This window comes from Callithrix jacchus, chromosome 12 (genome assembly GCF_049354715.1).
Source record: "Callithrix jacchus isolate 240 chromosome 12, calJac240_pri, whole genome shotgun sequence".
Taxonomy (NCBI): domain Eukaryota; kingdom Metazoa; phylum Chordata; class Mammalia; order Primates; family Cebidae; genus Callithrix; species Callithrix jacchus.
The window spans coordinates 89,817,602-89,832,946 of NC_133513.1; the positions used below are offsets into that span (position 1 = coordinate 89,817,602).

The 15,345-nt window shown below is 40.9% G+C and overlaps 1 protein-coding gene across 25 annotated transcripts in view; it reads left to right on the top strand.

Moving 5' to 3' along the window:
• LCOR (ligand dependent nuclear receptor corepressor) overlaps nt 1-14,741 on the top strand; it is a 144,606-nt gene extending 129,865 nt beyond the window's left edge. For all 25 annotated transcript variants that reach the window (XM_054243180.2, XM_078346167.1, XM_054243185.2 and 22 more), the window contains one exon: nt 9,695-14,741. In XM_054243180.2, the coding sequence (XP_054099155.1) occupies nt 9,695-14,018 (4,324 nt within the window). In that variant the 3' untranslated portion in view covers nt 14,019-14,741. The remainder of the gene's footprint in view (nt 1-9,694) is intronic.
• Nucleotides 14,742-15,345: the final 604 nt, after the last annotated feature.

The following is a 15,345-nucleotide window of genomic DNA, read 5'->3' on the forward strand; positions in this document are numbered from 1 at the left end:
AGGAATGAGGCTTAGACATGTTCAGTATTTTCAAAATGTTCCACAGGAAGTTTTTTGGGTTTCTTTTTGTGGTTAAAACATTAAAATTTACCATTTTAACCATTTTGAAGTATACAGCTCAGCATTGTTAAGTACAGTCATGTTGTGACCGCAGGAAGTTTTTATCAACCCACTGATTAAGCACCCATTCTTTTTCATTTTTTAGGTGATAAACATGGAACTTGCAACCTTGAGGGACTTGTCCTGCCTCACACAATGAGTTGTCCATAATACTCACAATTTCATGCCATCTTATCTCTATACCACCTTGGTATTCTTGACTCAACCTAGAATTAAAATTAGGGTTTGTACCTACTCATAATTTTCCTTCAGATTCAGTTTTAATTAAATTTTAACAATTTAATTTGACTGGAGCAAATTTGTACTGCTTTTTAGGAAGAGAATTAAATCTTTTGTTAAATTAGCCATAAAAATATTGAAAGCATATATAAACCTCAGTGTTAAAAATCAGCCATTGATAGGTGACTTTCAGCAAGCCCTCATAAAAGAGGTGGGTCTTGAATAGGTAGGGCACGGACAGGAGAGGAAAGACTACTCCAAGTTTGAGAGAGGATTTGATGGGCCTGGTTTTAAATGCTGTGTCTCAAGGCCTGTAAGCCCAGTTTTGGGGAGGCTGAGGTGAGGGGGTCACTTGAGCCCAAGAGTTTGAGACCAGCCTGGACAACATGGCAAGACCCCACCTGTACAAAAAATATAAAAATTAGCTGGCTTAGTGGCTCATGCCTGTAGTCTTAGCCACTTGGGAGGTGAGGTGGGAGGGTAACTTGGGCCCGAGAGATAGAGGCTGCAGTGAGCCCTGATCGCACCACTGCACTCCAGCCTGGGTGACAGTGAGACCTGTTTCCCAAAAAAAAAAAAAAAAAAAATTTTTCAGCCTTTCCACTTGCTTACTACATGATCTTGAACAAGTTATTGAACCTTCCTGAGTTTCAGTTTTTTTATCTGTTAAAGAGGGTCATAGATTTGCTATAAGGTTTAAATGAGATTCTGTTGTGTAAAATACTTAGCACTGGGGCAGCTCTTTGCAAGTGTTCTATAAATGAAAGGTACTGACAGCACCTGATGGGCATGAATTTCGTGTGAGGGATAGGAGAGTAAGAAAGATTCACATTATGCAAGAAACTATTGATTACAACACTGACAGTGAGGTCGTTGTGTTCATATTAGACTGAAGCAAAGGGCAGCCAGTCTCATTCAAGAACACAAAAATATTGGAACTGTAATTGAAACCTGGAGTGCTGCATTCTTGCATTTCATGGTACTGTTTGAGGGGAATGTAATCAAACCATTAATTCTTGTTTATTTTCAAAGACTAAAATGGAATAAAAGTTGTTTGGAAGTAGAAGATGCTTAAGATTAGAAATGTAAAAGTCACAGAATTAACTATCTGCATTTCCATTGTATGCAACATTTTTTGTATAAGGATGAAGCTTTGCATGCTTTATAGACTTCTTTTTGCATGAGTAGCAGAGTTTGAACAATAATCTAAGAGCTAAGAGTGGGAATGTCTATGTTTAATCATCAAAACTTTTCCATTGGAAGAACCTGGGGACAATTCTGCCTATTTAATGGGGTTTTATCAGTTAGGAGTTCCGTGCACTTCAAACAGACAGATCACATCGCAGCTAACATAGTTTAGAGGTGTTCCTTTCAACAACTATTAAATTGACTTGAGAATGGGCACAGTGGCTCACGTGTAATCCCAATGCTTTGGGAGGCCGAGGCAGGCGGATTGCCTAAGCTCAGGAGTTTGAGACCACCCTTGACAACATGGTGAAACCCTGTCTTTACTAAAATAGAAAAAAAATAGCTGGGTGTGGTGGCACTTGCCTGTAGTCCCAGCTACTCAGGAGACTGAGGCACAAGAATCACTTGAGCCCGGGAGGTGAACGTTGCAGTGAACCAAGATCACACCACTGCACTTCAGCTTGGACTACAGAGTGAGACTCTATCTCAAAAATAAATAAACTAAAAAATAAATTGACTCGAGATGTTTTTACCAAGAAGACCTGGCCGTGTAATTTTTACTACATAGAGCTGGATTAGGAAATACCCATCTTCTTGGATTTGTTCAATCTACCTACCAGGTCAAATTTCTCAAATCGGATTGACCAACTACAGACTGTTAATGGATTGCAAGATCAATTTAGTGTATCCTAACCAGCATTTTATTTTATTTTATATTATTTTATTTTATTTTGGAGGCAGAGTCTCACTGTGTCGCCCAGGATGGAGTGAAGTGGCATGATCTTGGCTCACTGCAGCTTCCGGTTCCTGGGTTCAAGCGATTGTTGTGCCTGAGCTTCCCAAGTAGCTGGGACTAGAGCTGTGCCTGCCACCACACCCGGCTAATTTTTTGTTATTTTTAGTAGAGATGGGGTTTTACCATGTTGCCCAGGCTGGTCTCAAACTCCTGAGCTCAGGCAGTCCACTTACCTCGGCCTCCCAAAGTGCTAGGATTACAGGCATGAGCCACCAAACATGGCTCTCGCCAGCATTTTAAAAAAGAATAGACTCAGAGTACATAGGATTATAGTAAGAATAAATAATGTTTCGTTGAAACATCATTATACGCATGTAATACAAACTGGGATGTGTGTACTGGGTCACTCTGTAAAAAGTGTTTCTTGCTCTGTATTGTTGTATTGATTAGAATTGTATTGAAATTCTAGAATTAAATTTCAATACAATTGAAATACAATCTCTAGATTCTGGATTGAAAACCTAGTGGTGTTTTAAAGCCGTTATGTAATAAACCATTTCTTTTCATCCCAGTTTTCCTGGTACCTTAGAGAACACATTTGGACTGCCTGAGTGGTTAGTCAGGAACCTGCATACTTACTGTCTAACCTTCAAAATTCCTTTCTTTCCCTGCCTCATTGAACTCATTTTCATTGAAAGCTTATTTTTTTTCCCTTCTGATTATATGTAAAAATGTTTTCTCTACCCCTTTCAATTCCCTTGAAAAATGCCTTTGGGAGAATTATTTTCACTGCATAGTAATTTATTTGAGTAGTCCATTTGTGACTGATTTAATGCCATTGGAAGAAACTGGGGACAGTTCCATGAGCTGAGCCCCAAGCTTTGGGCACTGAGGCTGCCAAGTTGAAAAGGACAAAGTCTTTTCAACTTCCTAGAGGAAGTTCACAGTCCATGGAGAAAATGGTTAGGTCAGCAGTTACCATGCAGCATAGAACTGAGAAGCAGACTGTGAGAGTAGAGTAAAAAATACCTAATGGAGCACCAGGGAGAGGGTGCTGAGGAGGGTTGTGAAAGCAGAGGGGAGCTTATAGGGGTTTCAGGCAAGAAAGTAACCAGATGAGATTTGGGCTTTAGGAAGATGGCAGCTCACTCACTCTAAAATTAGGAGACACTAGGGGCAGAGCGCTTACAATATAGTATTTCCCAAAGAAAGTCAACCTTTATATTAAGCTGGATGGTATATTGGAGGCAAAGGAAGTGATGAAACTAATAATAAGGATTGAAGTTGAATAAATATCTAAATTGAAGTAGAATATGTAGCATAGAATATCTAAATAACAGGCCTTAGAACTCATGTCTGCATGTGTGCCTACACATTCAGTTACATTTTGTCTTCCAACATTCCTGAGTAAAAACTTGAATATACAGATTATTTTATTAAGATTTAGTTTAGTCCTCCCTCCAGAACATCTCCAGCTGTAACCTTGAGTGTTTCTCTAGAAAAAAATTCTAGAGTGTTTCTAGAGAGACTTGGGGTGGAGAATAGTTCATAAACAACTATTAATTCCTATAGCACCCCAGAGAGGATGATAAATATAAAATACCTTGCTTATCCTCATACTTTAAAAAATAAAAATACTTTAAAAAGTAAAAATTTAGTTTTATTGCTCACCTTACGAATATCAGTGAGGTAAAAGGGGGGCATACACACACACACACACACGTACATACATATAATTTAAAATTTTTAAAAATGTATGTCATCCATTCCAAAATGTCACATCTCTCACTGTCCTTGAACCCTCCCTTATTTTTTTAAAATTAACACCATGTATACAATAGATTTTACGTAGTCTAACCAAGGATGATGAAGTTAGAAACAATCAATTTGGTAGGAGGAGAAACAGAAGTAGTTTGTCAGAAATGTCTGTTTTTTGAGGTCATTACCTTTCCAGAGAGCAGATGGAGGCATTGACCTGTTGTGCTTAATTTCTGCTCTCCAAGTAACTTTCTGGTCATATTTTAGCATCCTGGGTATATTTGCCTGTAGGGTAAAAATATGTTAAAGAATGAACATGAGAATCTACTTGATAGTTCTATTTTTTTCTTGTAATTTAATAAATTTGACAATCTAGTTGAAGAAAAATAGGATATAAAATGTATATGCCCTAAAATGCTTCTATGATATTTAGGAGATCTACTCTGTCCCTTATCTAGGGATATTAAGCCTTAAGATACAGAAAGCTGGCACCTATGCCTTCATGCCCAGTAAGCGCCCTCTGAAACTCCTATTTTTCCCTCAGTTTCAATTATTAATTCATAATTTTTGAACTTTTATTCTGCTCCGGTTTTAGTGAACATGGTTAAGAACATGGTAAACTTAGCTATTACTAAGGGATTGCATGTCTTTTATTTTAGATCTGTAGCTCCACACACTTCAACAAATACCATGTTACCATTAACAGTGGTGAGTCACTGAGGCTGGGACTCTTACAGGGGTGAAGAGGTACATCCTGGTTTCAACCCCTCACACACCATTCTCCATGATTCTGATCTCTGGGAGAGGGGATAATTTAACCCCAATTTTGAGAATTGCTTTTTCTGCATCTAGGTTCTGTCTACATCCAAATTTAGATAACTTGGATTTCAAACACCTAGAAAACACATATTTAATGGCCTGAGATTTTTATGAACTTTATTTCTCACTTTCCTATATTCACTTTTGCCTACCCTTTCACTGTTTCTCCTGATCCAGTTCTATGGAAAGAAAATTTTGGTCAAGGGTTTTAAAGAACATGCCTTTCTAAAGAGTAAAAAAAAAAAAAAATTCCATGCCTCGTGCCCACTTTCTCCATTATGTCTACACACCTTTGTCATAGCCCTTGGAATATCCTTATATCCAGGTGTGGGGACACACAGATGTGAAATAGCCAAGAGCAGATAAATTTCTCAGTGTAGACCTAGGACTTATTAGCAGATTTTTTTCACCCCCCCCCCCCCGCCCCCTGCCCAACTATACTTAGATTTTCTGTGTTTCAGAGAGAAGTGAGAAAATTAGGGGACATAATTTCAGATTATTGTCTGGCAAAAAATGGAACTCTTATTCTTTGAAGAGGGACTGAGGAAGCATTTTTATGTTTTATTGAAAGAGTGAAGCTGTACTAAATTACAACTCTTGACTATGATCAGCTCTCTAAAGCCTTCTTTCTCCTTGTCTTTCTCTGGGACTCCCTTTTTCTGCTATTAAGATTAGCTCCTATCCAAACATCATTCCACTGTGGCTATTTATCTTTTTCAGTCAAGAATATATTTTGGTCATCAATGATATTGCCTTTGCCCATCAAACAATTTATTGGTAGTTAGTAAATAACTAAATTTGTTACTCCCAAATTCTAGACTCTCAAACTTGTCCCTTCACCTTCATACCACATCTCTTCTCCACTTGATCTTTTGCCCTAAGATAACCTAAGCATTGCCCACCCAACAGTATTAACTACGGGAATGCTTTCCTCCAGGAACTAAATGTTGTGTTATTGACTTGGTAGGCAAGTTCAGCTGTGTCTAACCTGTGATGTAGATAAAGATCGTTGAGTAAATCATTAAAGATGGGGTTGTGAAACAACAATCTCTCTTAAACTGTGGCTTTTAAAGGGTTTATGAATATTATCTTATCCTTTACCACACCCTCAAGAATTAGGCATAGAACTGAAGATAGGAAGACTGTGGTCAAGGTCATGCACATCATTTCTCACCAAGGAGATAAACTGAAAACTAATTCAAGTATTGGAAATCCAGTTTTTTCTTTTCCTTTATGAGAAGTGGGAGTACTTCCTCCACTAGTATCTTACTGTGCGTTAGTGGTGATTTTCAGGTATTTCTGATTAACAAATAATTCACTTGACTATTACAGAGAGTCCTCTTTGTGAGCAGAAGCAGCATGAACTCAAATCATTTCAACATCTGTGATGAATTTACTGTTCTTATATAGATCTTATTTAGTCAGATGTGAAGGACATCATATGATACAGACTTTAATAATCTGCACCGAACTAAAACAGTGCTTCCTCCACCTTAGGCCAAGTTGAGGAAATGGTTTGCAGGACAGAAAATCATCTCTCTCTGGTTTCCCTACTAGCTGCCCAATAATATTCTAAATTAATGCAAGTGCTATACTTAGGGTCTGTTAAAATCTAAGGTCTCAGAAAAATTGAGTAACTAGATGCAAAAGTAAAGACAAACTGTTTAAAACAGGAAAAACTGGCTGACACCTATTGTTTAATATAAAAATAATAGAATTAAATATCAGGAAGTTAAGATTAATTTTTAAAACATTCAGATGAAAAATATAATTTATCTAAACTTAGGTGCTATTGTGGGCATGGTAGCTCACACCTATAATCCCAGCACTTTGGGAAGCCAAAGTTGGTGGATCACCTGAGATCAGGAGCTCAAGACCAGCCTGGCCAATGTGGTAAAACCCCATCACTACTAAAAATACCAAAATTAGCTGGGTGTGATAGCACATGCCTGTAATCCCACCGAATTGGGAGGCTGAGGCACGAGAATCACTTGAACCCAGGAGGCAGAGCTTGCTGTGAACCGAGATTGCACCACAACACTCCAGTCTAGGCAACAGAGGGAGACTCAAATAAAATAAAACTTAGGTGCTATTGAGAAAAATTCTATAAAAAAAGTAGAAAGCTGGATAATTTAGAGCTACAGCCAAAACTGATTTCATTACTATATTGTAAAGTTAGCTGTTATAACAGGGCCATTTAATGGCACCTGGACAAAGGTTAGTATTAATGTGAAGGCTCTCAGATCAAAGTGAAGCGATCAGTGACTCATCATTCGTATGTGTCCAGTTGCCTACTAGACGTCTTAGATTCAGAATCATATAAACATCGTAATACATACAGAACAGAGCTCATCAGAAACATACACACCCTAATAACCACCAGCCACTACCTTTGTTATCTCTATTCCTATTTCAGTAAATGGTGCTGCCCAATAAGAAAACTCAGGAAGCATCCTAGATGTCCCCTTTCCCTCTCCTTTTTTGCTAGGGGAAAACAGGAAAACATGAAACGTGGTCCCTACCTGTGCTCAAGTAGCTTAAATCTGCTTGGGAAGCTAAGACAAAAACAAGACAAAGTCAATACAAGATAAAAAATTATAGGATAAATATGCAAGGCCCTGGCCAGGTGCAATGGCTCACACCTGTAATTCCAGCACTTTGGGAGGCCAAGGCAGGTGGATTACCTGAGGTCAGAAGTTCGAAACCAGCCTGGCCAACATGGTGAAAACCAGTCTCTACTAAAAATACAAAAATTCGCCAGGCATGGTGGTAGGTGCCTGTAATCCCAGCTACTTGGGAGGCTGAGGTAGGAGAGTTGCTTAGACCTTAGAGGTAGAGGTTGCAGTGAACTGAGATCGCGCCATTGCACTCCAGCCTGGGCAACAAGAGCGAAACTCGTGTGTGTGTGTGTGTGTGTGTGTGTGTGTGTACACAAGGCCCCATATAATTGAGTTTTACCAAGAATAGTGCTTTAGAATTTAAGGAAAGGATGCAGTCAAACCAGGTGGGGTGGTTTTGAGCTGGCCAATGACAGGCTGACAAGAATACCCTGGTACCTGCTCTTTACGACCTGTTGTTCAGCAGTGTATTGTCCCTGATCCTTTTTATGAGGAAAGCATACAAATGGCCTTTTCAGTTGAAGCCATTTTCTCTGGAGATTGCCATTTGCAGTTCTGTGAAAAGAAAAGTTTTTTCTTTTCATTCTCCTGAGCTTCCACAAACTACTTCTCTAAGTGTCTCTTAAGGCTAGTGTAGCCTGTCAGTCTCTGATGATACTGCTGTTTTTTAGCATCCACATGCTTTGTTGCATTGTTCCAGGTTAGAGTTCAGTGGATCCTGAACATGTTTCTTTAGCATACCTTAGGGGTGGCATGGAAGACGCCTCCTCCTCTTGCCATGAGGTTGTGAAACACATTCCTGCCTACCTGTGGTTGTCTAATAGGGACTAGCTTGAGCCACCTGGCCACAGTTGTTGCTTCAGGGCCGGCTGCATGGTCCTTCGGAATACCTTACATTAGTTAAGGGCAATAAAAACATTTGGGTGCTATTAAATTATTGAAACATGGGACAGCAGCAGATTAGAGTCTCACAGTCATAAAGGAGGTTAGATATTACCTGTGGACTAAATTATTACTCATTTATTCTATGTGAGCATTTCTTTAGAGGAAAGTGCTTCTTCAGCCTTCTTCATAGCACTCTGACTTCTTAGTGGATGCATACCTTGATTTCATTCATCCCCAGGCATCTTGTTAATTCCAAGCACCAAAGCTTGCTTTCAGAGCCCAGCTATAGGCCTGAAGCAGTATCCAGAAAATTTTTGCAAAGACCCTGTCTCCATAAAACAAAAAAACAAACAAAAAAAACACAACTGTAATTTCTCTACGTACTTTTTTTTTTCTTTTGAAATGCAGTCTCACTCTGTTGCCCAGGCTGGAGTGCAGTAGCACGATCTCGGCTTACTGCAACCTCTGCTTCCAGGGTTCAAGCAATTCTCTGCCTCAGCCTCCTGAGTAGCTGGGATTCCGGGCACCCAACACCATGCCCAGCTAATTTTTGTATTTTTAGTAGAGACAGGGTTTCACCACATTGGCCAGGCTGGTCTTGAACTCCTGACCTTGTGATCCACCCACTTCGGCCTCCAAAAGTGCTGGAATTACAGATGTGAGCCACCATCTAAGTACTTCTAAACCAAGATTTGTACTGTAGTGTGCCTCAATTCTTGTCAGTGTTGTGGACTTATAAACCAATGATTATTTAACAGGAATACCCAGACCTAAAATAAAGCAAAGTATATGTTGACCAACTATAGTTAATAATGTGGTCAAAATTTTATTTTTTTGGAAAAAAAAATGTATTTGCAGTATTTCTTCTCTTTAAGATAATGATTTTTGAATGATTACTTTTAAAGTATGAAGTATCCTTCATAAATATAAACTTACACTGTGGTTAAATTAAAGAAAAAAGTATGAAGAATACTGTCACTAAAAATTGAGACAGTAACAGGCTGGCTTTATATTATAATTAGGTAAATAATTCTTATTTATTGAATCAAAAGTATACGAACAGACTTAGAAGCAGTTTTGGCCAAAGTGCCCACTCTCTTTATAGTACAGATAGCCAGGCAAGGTGGCTCAACCTGTAATCCCAGCACTTTGGGAGGCTGAGGCAGGAGGATCTCTTTAGGCCAGGAGTTCAAGACCAGCTGGGCCAACATAGCGAGACCTTGTATCTACAAAAAAAAAAAAAAAAAAAAAATTAATAATAAAATGAATAACATCAGGTGAATTTTATTATGCAAAAACAGTTCTTTGGTAAATAACCATACTAATATCTTCTTTCTCTTTGTCTGTCTAGTGAGAATTCAACAGAGGCAATAGCAGTAGATTCTAACAATCAGTCGAAGTCCCCACTGGAGAAGTTTATGGTCAAGCTGTGTACTCATCATCAAAAGCAATTCATTCGTGTTCTGAACGACCTGTATACTGAATCTCAGCCAGGCACTGAGGACCTGCAGCCTTCTGATTCTGGAGCAATGGATGTATCCACTTGCAATGCTAGCTGTGCCCAGCTAAGCACCAAACATAAGGAAAAAGATGCTCTGTGTCTCGATATGAAGTCTCCTGCTTCTGTAGATTTGTTTGTAGACTCTCACAGCCCTCTACACTTGACGGAACAGACCCCGAAGGAGCCTCCTCCTGAGACAAACTCTGTAGATGGAAGAGAGAATGCCTTGACTGTTGTCCAGAAAGATTCCTCTGAACTTCCAACCACTAAACTGAATTCTATTAATAGTAGTTCAGTGGATAGTTTCACTCCGGGATACCTCACTGCATCTAATTCTTCCTCAGTGAACTTCCACCACATCCCTAAAAGCTTGGAGGGGCAAACCACTGGACAGGAGCAAGACACAAATGTGAACATATGTGAGGATGGGAAAGATCATATGCAGAGTTCAGCTTTAGGAGAAAGTCTAATTACAGTAAAAATGGCAGCTGAGAATAGTGAGGAGGGCAATACCTGTATTATTCCTCCAAGAAATTCGTTCAAAGCTTTATCAGAAGAGGCTTGGGACTCAGGGTTTTTTGGGAGCTCACCTAGAACTGCAGACAAAGAGAATACTTTACAGTGTAGCTCAAAAACACCTTTATGCCAGGATTTAGAGGCAAATGAACAAGATGCCAGGCCAAAGCAAGAGAACCATCTTCACTCGCTGGGAAGAAATAAGGTGGGCTGCCATTTACATCCCAGTGATAAGGGCCAGTTTGATCATTCCAAAGATGGTTGGTTAGGCCCCAGCCCTGTACCAGCTGTTCACAAAGCGGCAAATGGACACTCAAGAACCAAGATGATATCAACCTCCATTAAGACAGCTCGTAAAAGTAAAAGGGCATCGGGGCTGAGGATAAATGATTATGATAACCAGTGTGATGTTGTTTATATCAGTCAACCAATAACAGAATGCCACTTTGAGAATCAAAAATCGATATTATCTTCTCGGAAAACAGCCAGAAAGAGTACTCGAGGATACTTTTTCAATGGTGACTGTTGTGAGCTGCCAACTGTTCGTACACTAGCCAGAAATTTACACTCCCAGGAAAAAGCAAGCTGCTCAGCGTTGGCATCAGAGGCAGTTTTCACTCCTAAGAAGATCCTTACAACTTCGGCCCCTAGATATACAGTGGATGTGCAGCTTCCCAGAGAAGACAACCCTGAAGAACCTAGCAAGGAAATAACCTCTCCTAAGGAAGGAGGTGGAGACGTTTCACCTGAAAAAGAACCTCAAGAGCCTGAGGTTTGCCCCACAGAGATTAAGCCAAATCTGAGCAGCTCCCCTAGGTCTGAGGAAACAACAGCCTCCAACCTGGTGTGGCCTCTCCCTCCTCACCTTCCTGAAGAGGACCTGCCAGAAGATGGCTCCACAGTCTCAGCTCCCACAGCAAGTGGGATGTCTTCTGAACACGACCAACCACCATGTGCACTGCTGGATACAGAGGAGATGAGTGTACCCCAGGACTGTCCCCTGCTTCCCTCTACTGAAAGCTTTTCTGGGGGAGACAGTGAAGATGTCATTTCTAGGCCTCATTCTCCTCCTGAAACAGTCAGTAGAGAAGAAAGTCCTCAGTGCTCAGAAAATCAAAGTTCCCCAGTGTGCTTGGAGCCTCCCATGAGTCTGGGCAAAGCTGAGGACGACCAAAGCATCAATGCTGAGGTTGAGCCTGGAGATACCCAGGAGCCAGATGTCGACCCACCCTTGAAGGAAAACAGCACTTTTATTGATGAAAAGCCCAGTGAAACTGAGGAAGGTGAGGCAGCAGGTGGTACAGGAAAATTAGAGGGAGAGGATGGTGATATAAAATGCCTGTCAGAAAAAGACACGTGTGAGCCAAGCACTGACTCACTCGAAGAGAATTTGGACAAGAAGAAAAAAGGTAAAAAATTCCTTGAGGCCTCTGATAGGTGCCTAAGAAGTCAACTTTTGGATTCTTCCTCTACTGACAGATGCTTAAGAAATCATAGTTCAAATTCTTCCTCAGCTTATCTTGAAATCAAGGTTTCTAAAAATCCTGGTGCAAAACGTTCAAGAAAAGAAGGGCACCCTAGTGGGGCAACACCCGAGGGCCTTCCACCTGACGGTTTCCACACGGAAGCTCTGGAAGACACAGAAAAGTCAAGTGTCAATGAACGCCCGCCTGAGAAAGATGCTGAGCAGGAGGGTGAAAGTGGTGGGGTCATCACCAGGCAGACTTTGAAAAACATGCTGGGCAAAGAAGTCAAGGAGTTAGGAGGAGAGGTTTTCCCCAGCAAGTACCCCATAACCACAGCTGGACAACCACTTCCTGGAGAGAGACTAGAAATCTATGTTCAGTCTAAAACAGAGGAGAAGAATGCTCATATTCCCTCAGAGCATATTCCTTGTAAGAGGGACCCAGAACAGGCAAAAGAAGAGCCAGGGCATCTTCCCACACAGCATGCGGAGGAGGCTGTGAATGAGGCAGACAGAGAAAACACACAGCAGAAAGATGATGACAGTGATGGCCCATGCAGCTCTCTTGGATTGTCGAGTAGTGGAAATGGTGATGCTGCTAGGCCACCACAATTGGTGCCAAGGCCTAAAAGATTGACCTCTTCAACCTACAACCTAAGACACGCTCATTCTCTGAGCTCCTTGGATGCTTCAAAAGTGACTTCAGAAAAGGAGGCTGCACAAGTAAACCCCCCATTGCCAAAGGAAAATAGAGCTTCAGAGAGTGGAGACCCCCTAGATGAAGATGATGTTGACACCGTGGTAGATGAACAGCCAAAGTTTATGGAGTGGTGTGCTGAGGAGGAGAACCAAGAGCTCATCGCCAACTTCAATGCCCAGTACATGAAAGTTCAGAAGGGCTGGATCCAGTTGGAGAAGGAAGGACAGCCAACACCAAGAGCAAGGAACAAATCAGATAAACTGAAGGAGATTTGGAAAAGCAAGAAACGGTCACGAAAATGCAGGGGTGCTTTGGAGGGTCAGAAGTTTTCTCCTGTTCAGATGCTGTTTATGACAAACTTTAAATTATCTAATGTTTGTAAATGGTTCTTAGAGACAACTGAAACCCGGTCTCTAGTCATTGTGAAGAAGCTCAATACTCGTCTTCCAGGAGACGTTCCCCCTGTCAAGCATCCACTTCAGAAATACGCTCCTTCCAGCCTGTATCCCAGTTCACTGCAGGCTGAACGATTGAAAAAACACTTGAAGAAATTTCCTGGAGCTACTCCTGCTAGGAATAATTGGAAAACACAGAAGCTCTGGGCTAAATTTCGGGAGAATCCTGACCAGGTGGAGCCAGAGGATGGCAGTGATGTCAGCCCCAACCGTAATTCTGAAGACAGCATAGAGGAAGTCAACGAAGATAGAAACAGCCATCCTCCAGTCAACCTGCCCACTCCAGCCAGTACTCGGATTCTTAGAAAATATTCCAATATTCGAGGAAAGCTCAGAGCCCAGCAACGTTTAATCAAGAATGAGAAAATGGAATGCCCAGACGGTCTGGCTGTGGAGAGTAAAACAAGTCGTAAGAGCGTATGCATCAACCCTCTGATGTCCCCCAAGCTTGCCCTGCAAGTAGATGCAGATGGGTTTCCTGTTAAGCCCAAGAGTACTGAAGGAATGAAGGGAAGGAAAGGGAAGCAGGTGTCTGAAATCTTGCCTAAAGCAGAAGTTCGGAGTAAACGCAAGAGAACAGAAGGCAGCAGCCCTCCTGATAGTAAGAACAAGGGTCCTGCGGTGAAAGCCAGCAAAGAAAAGCACGCTGATGGATCCACCAAAACCCCTGCCGCCAAGAGGCCAGCTGCAAGGGACAGAAGCAGCCAACTCCCCAAAAAAATGTCTTTGAAAGAGAATAAAGGGAAGATCCCTAAAAAGTCCCCTGGGAAGAGCTGCCCTCCCTCCAGGAAAGAAAAGGAGAATACAAACAAAAGACCTATTGCCTCGGAAACACTGGCGAAACCTGCAAAACAGAAGGGGGCAGGTGAATCCTCTTCAAGGCCCCAGAAAGCCACGATTAGGAAGCAGAGTAGTAGAAAGACTCGGGCCAGACCCCTGACAAAAACCCCAGAGAGCAGTGCAGCTCAGAGAAAGCGAAAGCTGAAGGCAAAGCTGGACTCTTCGCACAGCAAACGGAGGCGGCTGGATGCAAAGTGATTGGAAAATGGTAATCAAGAATAAAACTGTTCTATAGAAGTAACCTTTTATTTTGCATTAACTAAATCTGCTTTTATAAGCTTATCAAGCCTTTCAAATTTACAGTTAATGGAGAACAGCATAATTTGAGATGTCAGAAAATACGTCTCAGATGGAGAAGGGAACTTGCAGAGTCCTTCTCTGAGGCTAAGGGAAGTTATATATTATATTCTGGTTGTTCCTTGAGTTTTAAACTTGGAACCAAGCAGTTTTTGTTTTTAAAAGTACAGTGCCTTATTTATCCTTTGTTTTTAAATTTACAAAAGCTAAAAAGCTGATCTATGTGATTAAAGGCTTGTATTTTATACTTGATGCACAAGCACTTGTACTGTAGCCGAGAAGACCACCATCATGCACATCAAAGGAGCTTTTCAGCAGCCACCCTGCAGCGTCTGCCCACCAACAGATGCCCCTCTTTGCAGACCCCAGCAGTGAACTTCCCTCTCTGTCTTGTTTGTTTAGATGATATTTGAAAGCTAAACCAAATCATTTTTATGGTATGCAGAGGATTTATAATTATTATAAAAGATTACTATTTCTGTTACCCCCTTTTTAAAAAGATCACATTCATTGTTGTTTCCTCCTCTCAACCTTTGATGTTTTGTCATTTGAGAGCATGTATATGTCACAAGTGTTAATTTTTGTTTATAACTTCTAAAAAAGCATCTGTATCCCCAAACTGTATTACTGATTCTCACCATCTTCTTCATTTCTGGCCTTGCTAGCACTCCTGCTACCAAGCGTCCAGCTGCAAGGGTCTTATTAGAAGACTGGATTCTTAGAAAATAGATCTTAGTTGGAGAAGGGAACTTGCAGAGTCCTTCTGAGGCTAAGGAAAGTTGTATATTATATATACTTTGGGAGTACATATAATATATAACTTTGGGAGGAAAAAGTCCAGGATGTTTTGTTTTTTTTTTCATCTTGCAGCTTGATGATTAGGATGAAAGTGACTTTTCTTATTTTCTTTCTTACCCAGAGTACTTCCATGTTCAAAGAAAGCCGAAATATTTGCAGTAATAGGAAGGTTTAAGAGTGTGTATGTCCATGTATGCGTGGGTGCGTTTGCCTGTGGTTATCAGCCACAAATGTCTCCCAATCCCGATTTTACAGTAAAATTTTTTCTTCCCCATGCAGTGTGCTTGGGTGTCCCTGAGTTGAGTGATTAGCAAAGAATAGGTGGTTTAAAAGTAGCCCAGTGTCTCTGTGAGCATCCCCAATACCACTATAGTACCAGACTCAGAAAGATCTAAAACAGTCGGAGTTATGTAAAGGTTAGAGTAGCCTT